The sequence below is a fragment of the Nicotiana sylvestris genome, chromosome 11 (assembly GCF_000393655.2).
Source record: "Nicotiana sylvestris chromosome 11, ASM39365v2, whole genome shotgun sequence".
Taxonomy (NCBI): domain Eukaryota; kingdom Viridiplantae; phylum Streptophyta; class Magnoliopsida; order Solanales; family Solanaceae; genus Nicotiana; species Nicotiana sylvestris.
Window position 1 is genome coordinate 29,779,693 of NC_091067.1, and position 23,995 is coordinate 29,803,687.

Genomic DNA, 23,995 nt, shown 5'->3' on the forward strand with positions numbered 1-23,995 from the left:
TATCGTTCTATTACTTGCTTTTGTGCTGCCATCCTTATCAAAGCAGCTTCCCTTCTTCCTTCAAGTAAATCTAGGCTAACCCGCATCTCTTCATTATTGGATTCCTCCGTTGACTGATCGTACCGTGTGCTTGCCTCACCTATTTCAACTGGTATTAAGGCTTCCGTACCATAAACCATCGAAAATGGTGTTTCTCCAGTGCCCGTTTTGGTCGTTGTACGATAAGCCCATAGTACTCCGGGTAACACCTCAGGCCAATTACCTTTTGAATCTTGTAACCTCTTTTTCAAGTTATTGATAATAACTTTGTTAGTTGATTCCGCTTGTCCATTCCCCACTGGATGATATGGCGTAGAAGTTATTCTTTTGATCTGCCAACTTCGAAGAAATTCTGTAACTTGTGCTCCAATGAACTGTGGTCCATTGTCACATACGATCTCCTTTGGTACTCCAAAGCGGCATATTATATTTCGCCATATGAAGTCTTTAACTTCTTTTTCTCGTACCTGTTTAAATGCCCCTGCTTCTACCCATTTAGTGAAATAATCTGTAAGTACAAGTAGAAATTTTACCTGACCTTTTGCTTGTGGAAGTGGACCTATGTAGGAGCATCATAAATAGTTCTCCACCTTCAACATCAAATTGTCGGCAAGGAATATTTTTACGAGAACCACGTCTTACTTGTGATTCATTATTGTTCCCATTTGGATCAATGTTGCTCCCACTCGGATCAAGATCATTCATCCTGCTCCCACTTGGAACAAGATCTGTGACCATCTCGCTCCCACTTGGAACAAGATCAATTTGGTCACTTCCACTAAAAGTAGAAGGATTACTCTCATTCGCATCTGATGATGAAGGAGGTCTTTGATGAGAAACTAATTCATCATCTGTTAAAATTCTCCCACTTGAATTAAGTGATCCTTGTATTTCTTGATCCATTATCTCAAATAAGGTTAGGTCTTGTCCTATCTCTCCCTTCTTAGGGAACTCATTCTCTAAGAATGTAACATCTCGTGATTCAAACTCAGTTACACTCCTACTGTCTTGCTGACCTATATACACATAACCCTTTGAGGTTTCAGAGTATCTTATAAAGATACTTTTCTTTCCCCTCGGGCCCAATTTGCCATATTTGTGAGAAGAATCATGTGTATAGGCAACACAACCCCAAGGTCTTAACCCAGCCCATAACTCATATGGAGTGGTAGTAACTGATTTTGTAGGCACTCGGTTAAGTACAAAGGTAGCAGTAAGCAACGCATCACCCCAGTAACTAATTGGGAGGTTAGCTTGTGCCATCATTAACCTAACTATTTCTAGGAGCGTTCTGTTTCTTCTCTCCGCAATACCATTTTGTTGTGGAGTATTTGGGATAGTCAACTGATGAACTATTCCCTTTTCATCACATAAATTATTAAACTGAGTTGATAAATATTCACGACCACGATCAGTTCGAAAAGCTTTTATCTTCTTGTCTAATTGATTTTTCACTAAGCTCATACAGCTTTTGAAGCAACTTATTGCTTTTGATTTGTGGGAAATCAAATAGACATAACTGAAACGGGTAAAGTCATCAATAAATGTGATGAAATAACTTTCTCCATGCCTAGACCTAACATTCACAGGCCCACAGATGTCCGAATGGACTAATTGCAAAGGATATTCGGCTCTAGTCGCCTGACCAAAAGGTTTTCTTGCAGATTTTCCAGCTAGACAATTTTCTCAAGTGGACAATTCCACATATTCAATGCTGGAAAGCAAACCTTGTTTTGTTAACCTTTGCATTCTTTGTTGGCCAATATGATCAAGTCTAGCATGCCATATGTTTACATCACTATCATATTTATGTGAAGAAATAAACATAGAAAAACTAGCATTATTATTAAATGAATCATTAATCCAAATCCATAATAATTAAACCTCCGATCACACGACCAAAAGTCAACTTGGCAGAATTGCCATGACAAAACAAGTCAAATCCTAACTTAAGCAAAATTGAAACTGAAATAACATTCCGGCGGATTGTTAGTGCAAAGAGAACATCGTGTAGTATTAGGTCTCGACCACCACACAGGACTAACTTGCATGTACCAATCCCTTCAATGGCAACTTTATTGTTGTAGCCTACATATATCCACTTTGCTCCACGTGGAACTCGCCAAAATTCAACAAAGGCACTGCTTCCCAGGCTATGTGGTCCATTGCTCCTGAGTCTACAATCCACAAAGGATTAGATTCAGTTAGAAAAACAGAATTAGAAACACAAAGTTCACTAATTCGAGCATTGTGAAATACCTTTTTAGGAGGCTCAGAGCAATCTCTAGCATAGTGACCCTTCTTGTCACAATTATAGCATTTCACTTTGTCAACTTTCACACGTTTGAGACGTTTGTTCTTGCCTTTTTCAGTCTTTGATCTTTTAGCAGGCTGAACTTGATGTGGCCCTCTCTTCTTTCTCCAGTTCCTTTTCTTTGAATCACTCTTGGTTTTGGAGGTTGTTGCCATGTGCAACTCAGCTATTGGCTTTGCGGCCTCAAGTCGTTCCTCCTCTAACTCAAGGTATCTCCGGACATTTTCCAGAGTTGTGATTCGCTCATTATGGGTCAAATGCATTTTCATATGATCCCAAGAACTAGGTAAAGAGCGTATGACAGCTTGGATTTGTTGTTCATCAGTCAACACATGACCAACATCTTTCAACTCCCCGATCATATTTGTCATTTGCCTCAGATGTGTTTTCATTGAATGTTCTGGGCATTTCTTATATGAGTCAAATTTGATCGTTAAGGATCTCAGCCTTGTAGTGGAACAGGTACCAAACCTTTTCCTCAAAGCATTCCAAAGTTCCATAGCTCTTTGGTGATCCTTAAACTCCCTTAGAATGTCATCATCTAAGGTGCTCAACAAAGTAATGCGAGCAATGAAGTTCTTTTTCTTCCAACTGTCATAGGCTTCACGTTCACGCCTATGCTGAGCAATGTTGCCTTCCTCAGGCTCATTCATGACATTGTTGATGGCCTCTAGAGCCTCTTGCTCCTCTAGCACATACTAAATTTTCAAGCTCCAGGTTTCATAATTGTCACCACTGAGTTTCAACCCTTTGTTGAGCTCAGCAACAATGTTTTTCGAAGTAGTAGTCATTATTTAACAAAATAAAAAATTAAATGAGGATCATGTAAAAAAAATAACGCAAGGCACGATGTTCTACATACACACATATTATGATACTAAGCATCAATTGATTAAGTTAATAAACACATATATTAATTATGGAGTCGAAAGTTTACTATGTTCCCAATCATCGTTCAAGAATTAAAATATCATAAAAATTAACCTATTCAATTATCTAGCAAAGCATCTTAATCGTGTTTAAGACAACATAATTATCTAATCATGAATTTACAATCCCATGTGGATCATAAGTTAACAAATAACTTATATTAGCATGTAAATAAAATTAATGTCGAACTAATTAACATTTATTACATGCTATACAAATTCACATAAAATTTACTTTAATGTTAAACTAATTAACATATTATACATGTTAAACAAATTAACAAGTATTGTTAATATTAAACTAATTAATATTGATTTCATGCTAAATAAATTAATATAAAGCATGTGTTAAAATAATTAGTAAAAGTAATGTTAAAATTAATTAACATTCCAAGCATGTTAAACAAATTAAAAAATAAATATAATGTTAAATAAATTAACATATAAATTTAATGTTAAACAAATTAACATTCCAAGCAATTGGGATAACAAAACAATTATAGTTTCCATAAAAAAAATATAAATACTACATTTATATTTTGTATTTGGTCCCTATGACCAATTTATATAATCTGGATTTAAAAAAAATAATTACAGAACTAAATTTAAATTTTATTTAGGCCATTAGCCCAAAATAAAATTAAACAAGACATATAAAAGTGGACCTTTAGCCCTTGACTTAAATCTGCCATCAAAGAAAGAGGCCCAGGAAGCCTCTTAAGCCCAATTCTACAGCTCTGCCAAGCTTGTTCAGCCTTGCATCCTAAATGGGCCATCTGCCACCCCAATTATTAAATTCGCCCAATTTGAAAAAGGAGTCAGCGGTAAAAATAGCACGGTATAGCCAGTTTTCGGACTGATCATTCAAAAATAGCCAGCGTTTACCAAGTTAATGAAAAATAGCCACTATTTTGCTATAAAAGAGACCGGTCCAGCATAATATACTGGAGTTCGGTGCACCTGTGTATGAACTCCAGCATATTATGCTGGACCGGTATACTTTGTTGGCTCCAATATAATATACTGGAGAGTGGAGCATCGGTGCTCCAAACTCCAGTATATTATGCTGGACCGGTATACTTGCTGGAACTCCAGCATATTATGCTGGAGTTCTAGTGTATATGCTAGAACTCCATCATATTATGCTGGAGTTCCAACATACTTATTCTGGAATTCCAGTATAATATGTTGGAGTTCAAGTATACTTATGCTGGAACTCCAGCATAATATACTAGCGTATTTTTCGGGTTTTGAACAGTGCTTTCGCTTAGATTTATATTTACATAAAAAGTGGCTAAATTTCGGTTACTTTTAAAATTGGGCTATTTTTGAACGACCAGTTGTAAATCTGACTATTTTTGAATTTCACCCGAGCCAGCGACATGTGAAGCTATTTCTTTAAAAAAATCCTTTTAGAAAAAGGTTTATAATTAAGAAACCTAGTTTCACCTTCGTTCATACTCAGCCGCTACATACGTTATCATTGAAGATTTCTTCTTCAGATTTTGTTTTTTTAATATTTATAATTATTAGCAGTAAAGCTATTAGTGTTTAAATCCTTTGTCATGGATCTGCCGCCGTATACCTTGAAAAGAAAAATATTCGTTTCTCTTCTTCCTTTCTTTTTTACTTCCTGACCATGGAGCACCGAGCTTTATCTATGCTCCACCATTAGAGAAGGGAAGCCATTGCTTCATCGCTCATATACATACATATACATATGCATACATATACATATTATATATATATATATATATATATATATATATATATATAATTTGGTATGATTATTTGACTATCAAAACTCAATTGATGTTAAACTGAGTTTCTAGCGGTGGCCTTTTAGTGGCGGTCAGCGGCGCAGACGAAATAATTGTAAAAAATAAACTTTTTTTTATTTATTGCTTCTTAAACAAACTGAAAAGAAATTCAGATGTGAAAAAATATTGATTCAATTTCTATACAAAAATGTTTCAATCACGGTCTAAATGTGATTTACTATTCCAGTAAGACATCGATAAAATACGCATTTGATTCATACTAAAAATTAACTAACGATTTATTTATTTATTTATTTATTAGTTCTAAAAACTTATTTCTACTGAAAAAAATTGTTAAACACATTAACTGTCTCAATTGCACAATAAAAAATACATGTATATGATGTTCTAGATTTACACATAAATTTAGAACTTTTAGATATATGTATTCGGACCAGAAAACCAGCTTATGGCTCTGATACCAATGAAGGAACATGTTAATCTAAACACGTTAGATAGCGCGTAAATCGTAAAATAAGAACTTAATTGTCTTTCGTGAAGCGGAAGAGAAAACGGATGGACTGTGGCTGGAATTATTGGTTGTCGGTGGTTGTCACGGTGTGTTAGAGCAACCCCCAATTCCACAGTCTAAACCCTAATTGAAATTGAGAGAGAAGAGCGTAGGAAAATACTGCAGAGAGTGTTTTAATGTACACACCAAGTGTACTTATATAAGGAATATTAGGGTTAACTAATAACCCTATTGGGCCTTAGAGCACCCCTTATGGGTGGACCCAATATTTCCTACAAGATACAAACAAGGGCATCTAATATATCAAGGATAATATTGTAACAACACCATGGCTTCTATCAATTTTTGCATTGAAATTTGATCAAATCAAGATGAGTTGAATTAATAAATGAGTGATTTATGTTAGTTGAGCTAAGATGGACTACACTGAGTAATAGCTCAACCGGTCCAACTTGACCTCAACTTTTCCCTTTTTTCTCCTGAAACTAACATCTTTAAGCTGGCTAATAGTAACCATATGAATAACCATTCAATCACGCTGCTAAGTGCTAAACAGACCTATTACAATTGCTTAAATTTGAAGAATTCAAGCAGCATAATATTCAAGAAGAAAAATCTACTTCCATTTCTCAGTTTCGAGTACACCATTTTTGGAACATGTGTTCATATTTTTGCATTTAACACTTCAAATTATTGTTGGATACAAGGATGTCAAAACCTTTTGCATTCGGGAAGGTGCATTTGGGCATTTGGGGTTTGTAGTAAAAATGAGAGAAAATGCATAAATACCCCCTAACCTATATGACCGAAGTTTCAACTACATATCTTTCCTTTTCAAATTTTGGGGGGTCCTACTACCCTCCTAAACTACTTTAAAATGGAATAAATTTCTCCTTAAAAGATCATAACCAGGTTTGTATCAAAGTAATGAAAATCACACGCCTACCATGTATGAATTTCAATTTTTTATTTTTCTTATTCTTTTTCATTTTCTTTCTTTTCCTCCTTCATTTCTGTATTAGGAAAAATTAAGTTTATATATGAAATTCATTATAAGATGACACGTCATGACACGTGGACCAGTTAAAAAAGGATAGGTGATGAAGAGTAATCAAAGAGGCACGAGCTTTAACAGGCACGGGCAGATGTTCAGGGAAAAAGTATGGAGGATAGGTGCTCGAACCTCTTTATGATAGAAGGGAATGAATCTGATAGTAAATAAGGTATAGATACGTACTATTGGGCATTAAATACGGAAAACATTAAGGAATCTGTATTGAATCAAACATGATTGTTGATTGTAATGTTACATTAAATGCCATTAATTGACAATAATGGCTCAATTATGGTAGAAACGAAACGTATTACCTAGAAATAGCTATAAAAGGAGAAGACTGATCATTTGTAAAGACACGAAATATCATCGGAATAAACTGATTTACTTTGCTTTCTTCTGTTCATCTTATTATTATTAAAGTCAATTTCTTTTATTCTATATTTGATTATCAGTAACCCGAGTTCTTCTAAAATAAAGTTTTGACCGAAATTCCTATTTTTGGTTAAACAAATTGGTTCCATTACCGGGAATATGATAATCGTTTACTTTCTTAATCAATTCTTTCATCAAAAAACTTACCATGTCGAATAACAACGATAATAACCAACAATATCATCAACATCAGGAGAATGATGCGGGTGACAGGACCCCCATTTCCCTCACCGCGTGATTCATAACGTCAGTCACGAGAAGGAACGCCAGATGGCTCTGAAACAAATAATGGGGTTGCAAATCAAAACGGATTCGAGGCAAATCAAAATGCTGGAGTTGCAAGCGATCAAGCACTCGATGATGCCTTAAAAAATCTCATTGCTCAACAAGTCAGCAATGCTCTCCGAGCTTTTGCCAGCCAATTGCCAGTTGCATCACCAACACCAACTCCGAATTAGAATACTGTCACGACCCAATCCCCGAACCCGGTCGTGATGGCGCCTCTCGTGAAGACAAGGCCAGCCAGAACAAAACGGAATACCTCTTTTAAACAGTTAATCATTATAAATAGTAATAACATATAATATAATATTCATAAATTGCAGAATTTAACGAAAACAACAGTAGAAACTATCCCGACACAGCCCAAACCGGGGTGTCACAAGTCATGAGCAACTAAGAAGTCCGGATACAAGTCTACTAAACACTAAATCCGATACAGTAGTTCTAGAAACACGAAAATGATAAGAAAAGGGAGGCACGGGGCTGCGAACGCCAACAGCTACCTCGTAGTCTCTGAATCACTGCCTGGATTGGGAGAATCAGCACTCAAGAGTGGACTCTGCGATACCTAAATCTGCACACATGGTGCAGGGAGTAATGTGAGTACTCCGACTCAGTGAGTAACAATTATAAATAATAGCTGAAAGTATGAAAACACGTAAAGGCACAAAGCAGTTCCATATCAAGCAGTAAAATCACTTAAAGTAGTAAATCAGTGAAGAATCAAATGATATTCCTTTTTAAAACAAGTAAAACAGGTAATTTAACAGGTAAATAACAAGTAAAAATCCGCCCCTCGGGCACAATATCAATCGGTCAGCATAGTATTAGCCCCTTGGGCTAACTCTCAGTACAGTATCAGCCCATCAGGCTACCTCACAATCACTCATATTAGCCCCTCGGGCATAGCATCAATCACTCAGAACAATGGGTACCCACGCTCAATGTGGGTGTGCAGACTCCGGAGGGGCCCCTTACGGCCCAAGCGCTATATCAAGCCACCTCGTGGCATCATCACTCGGCACTCGACCTCACATCACTCGGCACTCGGCCTCACGTCACTCAAGCCCTCGGCCTCATATCACTCAGCATATACTCATATATGGCCCTCGGCCTCACTCAGTCCAAAAATCATCACAAGCCCCTTGGGCATTAGTAAAACAGTAGTTCTCAGCCCAAAACATGATGTAGAAATATCATTTAAGTTTCAAATCTGAGTAAAAGTGGTTGAGTTTGTAAAACAATAGATATCAACAAGACTGAGTTCAAATAATAAGTCAAACAGTGAGGAAACAGTGATAAAAATTCCTGAAGGGTTCAAATAGTTGGCACGAAGCCCAAATATGGCAATCAGCCCAAATCATAATGATAACAATTGAATTTCAGTAAAATATTCGGTAAAATCATCAATCGGGATGGACCAAGTAACAATCCCCAGTAGCGAAAGACCCCACGTTCATCATCCAGCGCGTATTTTGCCTCAATATAGCACGACGATGTGCAAATCCGGGGTTTCAAACCCTCAGGACATCATTTACAACCATTACTCACCTCGAACTGGCTAATTCTCTAGCTCGCGTCGCCTTTGCCCCTCGAATTGACCTCCACGCGCGTTGAATCTATCCAAAATCAGAACGAATACGTCACAATATGCTAAGGGAACAAAGCCTAAGCGAAAACATTCAAAAAATATCAAAAATCCCAAAATTAGCAAAACCCGAGCCCCGGGCCCACGTCTCGAAATCGGGTAAAATTTACATTTTCAGAATCCTCATACCCTCACGAGTCTAACCATACCAAAATTATCTAACTCTGATACCTTTTGGTCCTTCAAATCATCATTTTTTATTTTTGAAAGGTTTCACAATTTTATTCCCAAATTCCATCCCAAATCACGAATTAAATGATGAATTCAGTGATAGATTCATGTATTCTAGCCAAATCTGAGTTAAAATCACTTACCCCGATGAATTTCTTGAAAAACCTTCGAAAAATCGCTAAAATCCGAGCTCTCTAGGTCAAAATATTAAATAAAATCCAAAATCTCGTATTTATTGGGTACCCCTCTGGTTTTAGCTACCACGGACCGCACCAAATCGACCGCGGTCCGCACAAGCCAGTGCGGTCCGCGCAAAAACAACCGCGGCCGCACATGCCTTCCTCTGCAATGATAGGCTTTAGTATTTTGGCCATAATTTTTGCTATAGATGCCCAAATTACAATATCTTTACCTTTCTGGAAACTAGACACAAAGGAATACAACTTTTGTTTTTGAATCATCTCAAAATTCTTTATAGATCAAAAGATATGAGCTTCCGAAGTAGGACTAGCGGGAAGGTTCTTCACCGCGGCCGCGCCCACTTTTGTGCGGTCCGTGCGACGCCTACCGCGGCCGCGGCCACTTTTCTGCGGTCCGCACAACACTCACTGTGGGCGCACTTATTTTTTTGCAGACCGCGTGGTTGAGTTCCAGGGCCTACAACCCTCCTAGACCTGCTACAGCTATAATTTTTGGCTTAAAATATCCCGGGACCCTGAAACTTCAAACTAATTGTACCAACACATTCCATGACATCGTTTAAACTTTTTCAACACTTCGGAACGCTTACAACAACATCAAATCGCCAATTTAACATAGGATTCAAGCCTAAGAACTCCAAGAACTCTTAAATTATGCTTTCGCTCAAAAAGTCTATCAAATCTCGTCTGAATGACCTGAAATTTTGCAAACACACCCCAAATGACACAACGAAGCTACTGCAACTCTCGGAATTCCATTCCGACCCCTATATCAAAATTTCGCCTATCAACTGGAATTTGCCAAAATATCAATTTCGCCAATTCAAGCCTAAATCTACTCTACAACTCCAAAACCCATTCTGATCATGCTCCTAAGTCACAAATCACCTTCCGAAGCTAACCGAACCATCGGAACTCACTTCCGAGCCTTCTAACACATAGGTTAACATCTGGTTGACTTTTCCAACTTAAACCTTCTTAAAAGAGACTAAGTGTCTCATTTCTTACCAAATACTCTCCGAACTCGAACTAATCAACCCAATCACATAAAACACGGATAACGAAGCGTAAAGAAGCTGAAATGGGGGAAACGGAGCATTAACTCATGAGACGGCTGGCTGGGTCATCACATCCTCCCCAACTTAAACAAACGTTCGTCCTCGAACGAGTCAAGAAACATACCTGAAGCCTCAAACAGATGAGGATATCTGCTCCGTATCTCCCGCTCGGTCTCCCAGTAGCCTCCTCCACGGGCCAACCTCTCCACTGCACTTTCACTGAAGTTATATCCTTTGACCTCAACTTCCGAACCTGGCGACCCAAATAGCTACTGGCTCCACCTCAAAGGTCAAATCATCATCCAACTGAACCGTGCTGAAGTCCAAAACATGAGACGAATCCCCAATATACTTCCGGAGCATAGAAACATGAAATACCGGATGCATATTCGACAGGCTGGGTGGCAAAGCAAGCTCATAAGCCACCTCCCCAATCCTTCGAAGCACCTCAAAAGGCCCAATGAACCGTGGGCTTAATTTTCCTTTCTTCCCAAATCTCATAACACCCTTCATGGGCAAAAACTTCAGCAAGACCTTCTCACCAACTATGTAGGACACATCTCGAACCTTCCGGTCCGCATAACTCTTCTGACGTGACTGTGCTGTATGAAGCCTCTCCTGAATCACCTTCACCTTCTCTAAGGCATCCTGAACCAAATCTGTCCCCAATAGTTTAGCCTCGCCAGGCTCGAACTAACCAACCGGAGATCTACACCGCCTCCCGTACAAAGCCTCATACAGAGTCATCTGAATACTCGACTGGTAGTTGTTATTGTAAGCAAACTCTGCAAGCGGTAGAAACTCATCCCATGAACCTCCAAAGTCAATAACACAAGCACGCAACATATCCTCCAATATCTGAATCGTACGCTCGGACTATCCGTCTGTCTGAGGATGAAAAGATGTGCTCAACTCCACTTGAGTACCCAACTCTCACTGAACAGATTTCCAAAACTGGAAAGTAAACTGAGTACCTCTATCTGAGATGATAGAGACCGGAACATCATGCAACCGAACAATCTCCCGGATATAAATCCCTGCCAACCGCTCTGAAGAATAGGTAGTACACACAGGGATGAAGTGCGCGGACTTGGTCAGCCGATCCACAATCACCCAAATAGCATCGAACTTCTTCAAAGTCTGAGGAAGACCACTTACAAAATCCATGGTGACTCTCTTATACTTTCTCTCGGGAATAACCATCTGCTGAAGCAAGCCACCCGGTCTCTGATGCTCATATTTCACCTGCTGACAATTGAGACACCGAGCTACAAATCCCACAATATCTTTCTTCATTCTTCTCCACTAGTAGTGCTGCCTCAAATCCTGATACATCTTCGCGGTAACCGGATGGATAAAATACCATGAGCTATGGGCCTCTTCCAGAATCAACTCTCTAAACCCATCCACATTGGGCACACAAATCCAGCCCTACATCCTCAACACACCATCATCGCCGATGGTCACATCTCTGGCATTATCATGCTAAACTCTATTCTTAAGGACAAGCAAATGCGGATCATAATATTGGCGCTCGTTGATGCGATCATATAAGGAAGACCAAGAAACCACACAAGCCAACACCCGACTGGGCTCTGAAATATCCAATCTCACAAACCGATTGGCGAAGGACTGAACATAAACTGCAAGGGGTCTCTCCCCAACTGGAATATACGCCAAACTCCCCATACTCACTGCATTTCGGCTCAAAGCATCAGCCACCACATTGGCCTTTCCCGGATGATACAGAATAGTGATATCATAATCCTTAAGCAACTCCAAACATCTCCGTTGCCTCAAAGATCCTTTTTCTTGAACAAATGCTGAAGACTGTGATGATCAGTGAACACCTCACAAGATACGCCATACAAGTAATGCCTCCAAATCTTCAATGTATAAACTATGGCAGCCAACTCCAAATCATAAACGGGGTAGTTTTTCTCATGGGGCTTCAACTGACGAGAAACATAAGCAATAACTCTACCCTCCTACATCAACACACAACCAATCCCAACTCTTGAAGCATCACAATACACAGTATATGAACCTGAAGCTGATGGAAAAACCAATACTGGAGCTTTGGTCAAGGCTGTCTTGAGCTTCTGAAAGCTCTCCTCACACTTGTCTGACCATACAAATGGAGCACCCTTCTGAGTCAACTTGGTCAAGGGCGATGAAATGGATGAAAATCCCTGAACAAACCGGTGATAATAGCCTGCTAACCTAAGAAAGCTACTAATCCTATGGCTGAGGATGGTCTAGGCCAACTCTGAACTGCCTCTATCTTCTTTGGGTCAACCTGAATACCCTCGTTGGACACCATGTGTCCCAAGAAAGCCAATGTACTGAGCCAAAACTCACACTTGGAGAACTTTGCATAAAGCTTCTCCTCCCTCAATCTCTGTAACACAACTCTCAAATGCTCCGCGTTCCCCTCCTAACTACGCGAGTACACTAGGATATCATCAATGAATACTATAACGAACGAATCAAGATAAGGTCGGAACACGTTGTTCATCAAATGCATGAATGTTGCTGGGGCATTGGTTAGCCCGAAAGACATAACAAGAAACTCATAATGACCATATCTGGTCCTGAAAGCAGTCTTAAGAATGTCTGAATCCCTGATCTTCAACTGGTGATAGACCGAACGAAGATCAATCTTGGAGAACACTCTCGCTCCCTGAAGCTGGTCAAATAAATTATCAATGCGAGGCAAAGGATACTTGTTCTTGATTGTTACCTTGTTCAATTGCCTATAATCGATGCACATTCTCATTGTGCCATCCTTCTTCTTCACAAACAGAATGGGCGCACCCCAAGGTGACACACTAGGCTGAATGAACCCGTTATCTAGGAGTTCCTGAAGCTGTTCTTTCAATTCCTTCAACTCCGCTGGTGCCATACGATACGGTGGAATAGAAATGGGCTGAGTGCCCGGCACTAGGTCAATACCAAAATCAATATCCTTGTCCAGTGGCATGCCCGGCAGGTCTGCAGGAAAAACATCGGGTAAATCCCTCACAATTAGGACAGAATCAATACTAGGAGTCTCAGCTCCAACATCCCTCACAAACGCTAGATATGAAAGGCAACCCTTCCTAACCATATGCTGGGCCTTTAAGAAAGAGATCACTCTACTAGGGATATAATCAGTCACACCACGCCACTCGATCTGTAGTACACCCGGCATAGCCAAAGTGACTGTCTTAGCATGACAGTCCAGAATAGCACGACACGGGGATAACCAATCCATGCCCAAATGACATCAAAATCCACCATGCTTAATAGCAATAGATCCACTCGGGTCTCCAGACCCCCAAGAGTCATCACACATGACCGGTACACACGGTCTACAACAACAGTATCGCCCACCAGGGTAGATACATGAACAGGTAAAATAAGAAACTCACGGGGCATACCCAAATAACGAGCAAAGTATGATGACACATAAGAAAAGGTGGAACCGGGATCAAATAATATAGAGGCATCTCTGTGGCAGACTGAAATAATACCTATAATGACAGCATCTGAAGCAATGGCGTCGGGTCTGCCCGGGAGTGCATAGAAACGGGTCTGACCGCCCCCTGATCGACCTCACCCTCTGGGGCGACCCCTGGCTACCTGACCTCCACCCCTAGCTGGATGGGTAGGTGGTGAAGTAACTGGAGCAGAAGTCGAGGGCTGACCCCTCTGCTGGGACGAACTAGCAACACGACGAGGACACTGCCTCTACACATACCCAAACTCTCCACACTCAAAACAACTTCCAGGTGCTAGAGAAGGGGACTGAAGGGAACCCCTTATACCGGAGTGATCAACTAATGCACTAGGCATAGAAGAACTCTAAGCCGACGGGGCACGAGATGAACTCTGAGCTGGGAGGGCACTGAGTGATGACTTGACCTACTGAGATCCATGACGACCATGACCCGAAGATGCCCCGCGATACTCTGGGCGGGCTGACTGAGCAGGCCTGAAAGAACGGCCCCTACCATGCTGAAACTGGCCCCTCGAAGAAGCACCACTATAACTGCCAGATCCTCGAGGCCTCTTGGCCTCCCTCTCCTCTCGATCCTGACGGAGAATTGTCTCAATCTCACGAGTGATATCAACCACCTTCTCAAATGTAGTACCCAATACTCTCTCTCTAGTCATCAAGATACGGAGATGGTAGTTAAGGCCGTCAACAAATCTCTTGATCCTCTCACGATCAGTCGGAACCATCCAAACGGCATGATGAGTCAACTCAGAAAACCTCGACTCTTACTGTGACACAGTCATATCCCCTTGTCACAACCACTCAAACTGTATACGCAGCTCCTCTCTACGGGACTACGGTACATACTTCTCCAAGAAGAGAGTGGAGAACTGCTGCCAAGTAAGGGGCGCTGCTCCAACCGGCCTACGCCTCTCATACGCCTCCCACCATGTGAAGGCAGCCCCAGTAAACTGAAAGGTGGTAAATGTCATACCACTAGTCTCAAGAATCCCTGTTGTACGGAGCATCCGCTGACACTTATCAAGAAAACCCTGGGCATCCTCGCCCTTGGCACCACTGAATGACGGAGGCTGGAGTCTACCAAACCTCTCAAGACGATGTTGTTCATCATCCGGCATAACTGGCACAACAAACTCCTGAGCTGGTGCAACCGGCTAAGCTGGAGGTGCCCCTGGTGTCTGTAGTCCCTGCACTACCTGCTCAGGTGTGTGAGCAGCGGGGGGTTTGATTGCCTCCCCCGGCCTGTGAAGTAGCTGCTGCTGTAGTGGCTGAAACTGCCTGAGCCAGGCCAGTGCAAACTGATAAGATCTGTGCCAAGGCCTCTTGAAGACCGGGAATCACGATGGGCACAGCTGGTGCATGAACTGGTGTTGTTGGCGCATCCATAGTTGGAGCCTGATCCGGAGCTGGGGCAGCTGGTAGATCAACAGGTGCTGCCCTCGCTACTCCGCCTCTGCGACGTCCACGACCGCGTCCACGGTCTCTGGTGGCCTCAGTGGGTGGCACTGGTGGTCGTCCACCTCATTCGGTAGCGCGAGTCCTCACCATCTACGAGAAATCGAATAACAGAAGTTTAACACTCAGATCAACAAGTTCGCACGACAGGAGTTTAAAGAATATGAAGTTTTTCCTAAAGGTTCTGCAGCCTCTCGAGGATAAATACAGACGTCTACGTACCGATCCGCGAGACTCTACTAAACCTGCTCATGACTCGTGAGACCTAAGTAACCTAGACTCTGATACCAACTTGTCACGACCCAATCCCCGAACCCGGTCGTGATGGCGCCTCTCGTGAAAACAAGGCTAGCCAGAACAAAACGGAATACCTCTTTTAAGCATTTAATCATCATAAACAGTAATAACATATAATATAATATTCATAGATTGTGTGATTAAATGAAAGCAACAGTAGAAACTATCCCGACACAGCCCAAATCGGGTGTTACAAGTCATGAGCAACTAAGAAGTCCGGATAAAAGTCTACTGAATACTAAATCCGATACAATAGTTCTAGAAACATGGAAATGATAAGATAAGGGAGGCACGGGGCTGCGAACGCCAACAGCTACCTCGTAGTCTCCGAATCACTGCCTGGACTGGGAGAATCAGCACTTAGGAGCAGACTCTGCAATGCCTGAATCTGCACACATGGTGCAGGGAGTAATGTAAGTACTCCGACTGAGTGAGTAATAATTATAAATACTGGTTGAAAGTATGAAAAAATGTAAAGGCAAGCAATTCCATATCAAGTAGTAAAATCACTTAAAGTAGTAAATCAGTGAAGAATCAAATGATATTCCTTTTTAAAACAAGTAAAACAAGTAATTTAACAAGTACATAACAAGTAGAAATCCGCCCCTCGGGCACAGTATCAATCGCTCAGCATAGTATTAGCCCCTCGGGCTCACTCTCAGTACAGTATCAGCCCCTTGGTCTACCTTACAATCACTCATATCAGCCCCTCGAGCATAGCATCAATCACTCAGAACAATGGGTACCCGGTCTCACTGTGGGTGTGCAGACTCCGGAGGGGCCCCTTACGGCCCAATCGCTATATCAAGCCACCTCGTGGCATCATCACTCGGCACTCGGCCTCACATCACTCGGCACTCAGCCTCACATCACTCAAGCCACCTCGTGGCATATAAAGTATCTCAGGCCCTCGGCCTCATATCACTCAGCATATCCTCACATATGGCCCTCGGCCTCACTCAGTCCAAAAATCATTACAAGCCACTTGGGCATTAGTAAAATAATAGTTTTCAACCCAAAACATGATGTAGAAATATCATTTAAGTTTCAAATTTGAGTAAAAGTGGTTGAGTTTGTAAAATAGTAGATATCAATAGGACTGAGTTCAAATAATAAGTCAAATAGTGAGGAAACAGTGATAAAAATTCCCGAAGGATTCAAATAGTTGGCACGAAGCCCAAATATGGCAATCAGCCCAAATCATAATGATAACAATTGAATTTCAGTCAAATATTCGGTAAAATCATCAATCGGGATGGATCAAGTCACAATCTCCAGTAGCGAAAGACCTCATGGTCATCATCCAACGCGTATCTTGCCTCAATATAGCACTACGATGTGCAAATTCGGGGTTTCAAACCCTCAGGACATCATTTACAACCATTACTCACCTCGAACTGGCTAATTCTCTAGCTCGCGACGCCTTTGCCCCTCGAATTGGCCTCCACGTGCGTCGAATCTATCCAAAATCAGAACGAATATGTCACAATATGCTAAGGGAACAAAGCCCAAGCGAAAACATTCGAAAAATATCAAAAATCCTGAAATTAGCAAAACCCGAGCCTTGGGCCCACATCTCGAAATCAGGTAAAATTTACATTTTTAGAGTCCTCATACCCTCACGAGTCTAACCATACCAAAATTATCCAATTCCGATACCTTTTGGTCCTTCAAATCATCATTTTTTATTTTTGAAAGGTTTCACAATTTTCTTCCCAAATTTCATCCCAAATCATGAATTAAATAATGAATTTAGTGATAGATTTATGTATTCTAGCCAAATCTAAGTTAAAATCACTTACCCCGATGAATTTCTTAAAAAACTTCGAAAAATCGCCAAAATCCGAGCTCTCTAGGTTAAAATATTAAATAAAATCCAAAACCTCGTATTTATAGGGTACCCCTCAGGTTTCAGCTACCACGGGCCGCACCAAATCGACCACGGTCCATCCAAATTTTAATATCTTTATCTTTATGGAAACTAGACACTAAGGGCTACAAATTTTGTTTTTGAAGCATCTCAAAATTCCTTATAGATCAAAAGATATGAGCTTTCGAAGTAGGACCAGCGGGAAGGTTCTTCACCGCGGCCGCGCCCACTTTTGTGTGGTCCGCGCGACGCCTACCGTGGCTGCTCCCGCTTTTGTGCGGTCTGCACAGCACTCACCGTGGGCGCACATATTTTTGTGCGGACCGCATGGGTCAGTTCCGGGGCCTGCAACCCTCTTGGACCTGCTACAACTATAATTTTCGGCTTAAAACATCCCGGAACCTACCCGGGACCCCCGAAACTTCAAACTAATTGTACCAACACATTCCATGACATCATTCAAACTTCTTCAATACTTCGGAACGCTTACAAAAATATCAAATCACCAATTTAACATAGGATTCAAGCCTAAGAACTCCAAGAACTCTTAAATTATGCTTTCGCTCAAAAAGTCTATCAAATCTCATCCGAATGACCTGAAATTTTGCACACACATCCCAAATGACACAACGAAGCTACTGCAACTCTCAGAATTCCATTCTGACCCCTATATCAAAATCTCGCCTATCAACCGGAATTTGCCAAAATATCAATTTCGCCAATTCAAGCCTAAATCTTCTCTACAACTCCAAAACCCATTCCGATCGCACTCCTAAGTCACAAATCACCTCCCGAAGCTAACCGAACCATCGGAACTCACTTCCGAGCCTTCTAACACATAGGTCAACATCTGATTGACTTTTCCAACTTAAGCCTTCTTAAAAGAGACTAAGTGTCTCATTTCTTACCAAATACTCTCTGAACTCGAACTAATCAACCCAATCACGTAAAATACGGATAATGAAGCATAAAGAAGCTGAAATGGGCGAAACAGAGCGGTAACTCATGAGACGACTGGTCGAGTCGTCACAAATACTTTGGAAAGCCCACGTTCTGGTGTTGTTAACTCAGGCACTGGTGGAACTCCAAGTGAGTCTCGCGATGGCGAACCAGATAACATAGTTAATTCTGATTTACAAAATTTAGTTCTAACCTTGCAGAAGCAGCTCAAAGTGCAAAGCGATCGCATAGAGAAAACACCTGGAGTGCCACCTGTAATCAAAGGAATAGACATGGATAAGTACTCACAACAACCATGGAAGCCTAGTGCTACTCTGGTGCCGATACCGAAGAAGTTAAAAATGCCTGATATTCTAAAGTATGATGGCACAACTGATCCACGAGACCACGTGACTGCATTCACAACTGGTGTGAAAGGCAACGATTTAACCAAACAAGAAATTGAATCAGTATTGGTCAAGAAATTCGGTGAAACACTCACCAAGGGAGCATTAACATAGTATTCCCTCTTACCCAAAAATTCTATAAATTCTTTTGCTGAGCTTGCAGATTCTTTTATCAAAGCGCATTCGAGAGCTTAAAAAGTTGAAAAAAGAATGGAAGATATTTTCAAAAACAAGCAAGGAGATTCAGAGCTGCTTAGAGAGTTTGTGGATAGGTTCCAGCGTGAAAGAATGACGTTACCACGCGTACCTGATAACTGGGCAGCTATGGCTTTTGCCAGTAATTTGAATGAGAAAAGCTCAGAAGCCACGAGACGACTCAAGGAAAGTCTGCGTGAATTTCCAGCAACAACCTGGAATGATGTTTACAACAGATATAGCACAAAGCTGAGGATAGAAGAAGACACTATCTCCCAATATCAGAAAGAGGAGAGGGTAAGTTCGAGATGTTCAGAAACCGAAAAAAGGTCCAGTAAAAATAGATATGAACTATATATGGGCCCAACAGGAAAAGACTCACGATCAAAGAAGGATAATTCAAGGTACAATCATAGATCGAGAAATAGAGAGTCGGGTTCATCATCAAGGTTTGGAAACGATCGAAACACACGAGAAATTCGAGATGATGATAGGAACTTGAAGGCAAGATTTGGCGGTTACAATTTTAATGACAGCACTTCAGAGTTAGTAGCAGTATTAAGAGACATGGGTGATAAGGAGCGGTGTCCAAAATAAATGAGATCAAATCCAAACAGGCACAATCCTGATCACTGGTGCGAATTTCACAACAATCATGGTCATAAAACAACAGATTGTAGATTGCTACAAGGTGAAGTTGACCATCTATTAAAGCAAGGGTATCTCACCGAATTATTTAGTGAGAAAGGTAAGCAAGCATACATGAAGAACAGGCAGGAGCCCCCTAAACCTCCTTCTCCCAAAAGGACCGTCAATGTTATAAGTGGGGGCGAAGAAATCAATGGCGTGACGTATAAAACAGCTAATAAAGTTTCTAAAGTTACAATTACCCACAGGAAGCGGGTCTGACATGTGTTGGAGAAAGAAAGTATTATATTTGATGATGCAGATGTGGATGGCGTGTTAACTCCACATAATGATGCCCTGGTAATATCTCTACTTGTACATGATACTAATACGAAACGAGTTTTTATTGATCCATGTAGTTCTGTGAACATTATTCTGCTAAGATTACTAAACGAGATGCAAGCTGAAGATAAACTAGTACCAAAGGCGAATACTTTGTCCAGATTCGACAATCCAAGCATTGTGACAAAAGGGGAGGTAACACTTACTACATTTGCAGAAAGGGTTGTCAAAGATACGAAATTTCAGGTGGTAGAGATGGAAATGGCTTATAATATGATTCTCGGGAGACCATGGATCCACAAGACGGATGTCGTTCCATCTACCTTACATCAAGTTATTAAATTTCAATCACCATGGGGAATACGTCAAATCCATAGGGATCAACAGACATCCAGGAGCATCAACTCTGTGGCAGATTCAAATACGAGAAACGAAGAAAAATAGCAGTTACAGAATCCAGTTGAGGATACCACAACACAAGCCTCAACTGAACAAGGTCGAACAGATGTGGACTCAAGGCCCGATTCCATTCAAGAACCAGAGGAAAATGAAAATATCAAAACAACGATTGAAGAATTGGAGGCTGTAGAGTTATTTACACAATGTCCTGAAAGGAAAGTCTGCGTTGGGGCCAACCTAAGCCACGACATGAAAGGTAAGTTTGAATTTTTAAAAACTAACGTGGATTGTTCTGCCTGGTCCCATTCTGATATGACAGAAATACCACCGGAAGTAATGACTCACAAGTTAAATGAAGACCCATCGTATCCACCCATCAAACAAAAGAAGAGAAAGCAGGGGACTTTCAAAAATCAGGTGATTCAAGATGAGGTTCAAAAACTATTAAAAATTGGGTCTATCCACGAGGGTATAACCAGATCAAAATGGATCCCCTAGATGAAGAAAAAACTTCATCTATAACAGATAGGGGGACTTACTGTTATATAGTAATGCCTTTTGGTCTCAAAAACGCTGGTGCAACGTATCAAGGATTGGTGACCAAAATGTTCCGACAACATTTAGGAAAAACTATGGAGGTCTACATAGATGATATGCTCGTTAAATCTCAGCAATCAGGGGATCATATATCGCACATGTCTGATACATTTCAGATCCTACGAAAATTTAATATGAAACTAAATCCCGAGAAATGTGCATTCAGTGTTTCATTAGGTAAGTTTTTGGGTTTTCTTGTTTCTAACCGTAGTATTGAAGTAAATCTCGCGCAGATTAAATCCATTGAAGAAATTCCTGACATGCTTACAAGTAAAAAAAAAGTGCAGAGACTGATAGGAAGAATTGCAGCCTTGGGGAGATTTATTTCCAAGTCATCAGAAAAATGTTTTAAATTCTTTTTAGCTCTTAAAAAGCAAGATCACTTCAAATGGACTGAGGAGTGTCAACAAGCACTCAAAAACTTGAAGATGTACCTGTCAAGTCCGCCATTGCTCGCAAAACCAAAGGTTGGGGAAAGATTGCTCATCTATTTGGTTGTGTCAGAAGTAGCGGTGAGTTCTGTTTTAGTTCGTGAAGACCAAGGTAAATAGTCTCCAATTTATTATGTTAGAAAATCATTATTAGATGCGGAGACACGGTATCCTCAATTAGAAAAGCTTGCACTTGCACTAATCATGGCATCTAAGAAACTAAGGCCTTATTTTTAATGCCACCCTATTTTCATAGTAACTGCTTATCCATTGTGCAATATATTACACAAGCATGAGTTATCAGGTAGGTTAGCCAAATGGTCCATAGAATTAAGTGAATATGACATCACATATCATCCTAGAACCGCAATAAAATCTCAGGTGTTAGCAGATTTTTTGGCTGATTTCAGCCAAGGAATGCAATTAGAAGTAGAAAAAGAATTACAGGTATTCAACGGGTCTAATCCAAGAATTTGGACTTTATTTACTGATGGCTTATCTAATGTGAAGGGGGCAGGTTTAGGAATTATTTTGGTACCACCTACGGGTGAAACCATTCGACAAGCCATAAAATGCCATTCTATAACAAACAATGAGGCAGAGTATGAAGCTGTGATTGCAGGTTTAGAACTGGCACGAGAACTTGGCATTAATCATATTGTAATCAAAAGTGATTCGCAACTTGTAGTTAACCAAATGCTGGGGACTTATATAGCCAGGGAAGTACGAATGCAACAGTACTTAGAGAAGGTACGGGACCTGATTAGGCAATTCCAAACCTAGAAAGTTACGCAAATACCAAGAGATGAAAATGTCGAGGCAGACGCCCTAGCCAATCTCGCATCTGTGGTAGACGTGATGAGCAATGAAAATGTCTCCGTAATTCATTTGTTTCATTCAGTACTCGATCCAGACAAAAATGAGGTAAATTTCAATAACTTAACCTGGGATTGGAGGAACGAGATTGTTGCTTTTTTGCAGTATGGTACCATCCCTGAAGACAAGAAAAAAGCTCACGTGCTCCGAAAAAAGGCTGCTCGATATTGTTTAAAGCAAGACAATCTTTATCGAAAAATGTTCGGTGGACCCTTAGCAAGATGTCTCGGGCCTTCTCAAATGGAATATATAATGAGAGAGATACACGAGGGGCATTGTGGAAATCACGCAGGAGGAAGATCACTAGTAAGAACAATGATTAGAGCAGGCTATTATTGGCCTAAAATAGAAGAGGAAGCGGAAAATTTCGTGGCTAAATGTGACAAATGCCAAAGATACACTAATAACATGCATAGACCTGTGGAGTTGTTACATCCAATCGTTGCATCGTGGTCTTTTATGAAATGAGGGATAGATATCGTGGGTCCTCTACCACAAGCAAAAGGCAAGGTAAAATTCTTGTTTGTACTCACTAACTATTTTACTAAATAGGTAGAAGCAGGAGCATTTAAACAAGTACGAGAAAAAGAAGTCAGAAATTTCATTTGGCGAAATATCATATGTCGATTCAGTGTACCAAAGGAAATCGTGTGTGATAATGGCCTGCAATTTATAGGCGCACAAATCACGGAATTTTTTCAAAGTTAGCAGATTAAAAGGATTACTTCAACACCTTATCATCCGGTGGGTGATAGACAAGCTGAATCGTCAAATAAAGTCATTATCAATAATTTGAAGAAACGATTGGAAGAATCCAAAGGTAATTGGCCAGAATTGCTACTTGGTGTTTTATGGGCATACCACACCACAACAAAAACAAGTATGGGTGAAACACTATTCTCATTGGTGTACGGAGCTGAAGCTTTAATTCCAGTTGAGATAGGGGAGCCAAGCACAAGGTACATGCAAGCTCCAGAGGAATCCAATGAAGAAAAAATGCACATAAACCTTGATCTACTTGAAGGAAAAAGGGAAGATGCATTAATAAGAATGGCAGCACAAAAACAAGTCATGGAACGATATTACAATCAGAAGGCACGTCTAAGATACTTCAAGATTTGTGACTTCGTACTCAAGAAAGTTTTTCAATCCACAAAGGCGGCTAATGTGGGAAAATTAAGTCTAACTTGGGAAGGACCTTACAATATTCATGGTATCGCGGCGAAAGGAGCATACGAGCTGGAAACAATAGATGGCAATATATTACCTTCACATTGGAATGTTGTTCACCTGAAGAGATACTATTTCTAAGGAGTACCCATGGTCAGGTATCCTCGTTATAAAATTTTATTTTTGAACTGTTAAAATTTTACTAACGATTTTAGATGATAGGCAAAAAGCTAACCCGTACTAAATGATAAATCACGACCTGCAAGGCACGTGGAATAGATTAAAATTCTCGGTTTAGGGTTACAACTATTCTGATAGAAATTGAGACGGGTTAAGCAGTCTTCATCTATAATCGTACCTCCGAGTCCCATATGTTTTATTCTATTACAGGAAAAGGACCGAATAAGAGGAGTAATCAAGTGCTCGAGACTTCATACTTCAAAACTCAAACACTTGGGGGACTATA

The 23,995-nt window shown here is 40.6% G+C and overlaps 1 protein-coding gene across 1 annotated transcript; it reads left to right on the top strand.

The window, feature by feature from the left end:
• The first annotated feature begins 20,940 nt into the window (after positions 1–20,940).
• On the top strand, positions 20,941–23,670 carry LOC138880875 (uncharacterized). Its single transcript, XM_070161058.1, has 3 exons — positions 20,941–21,595; positions 21,788–22,233; positions 23,071–23,670. The coding sequence occupies exons 1-3, from the start codon at positions 20,941–20,943 to the stop codon at positions 23,668–23,670; spliced, it is 1,701 nt and encodes a 566-aa protein (XP_070017159.1).
• Positions 23,671–23,995: the final 325 nt, after the last annotated feature.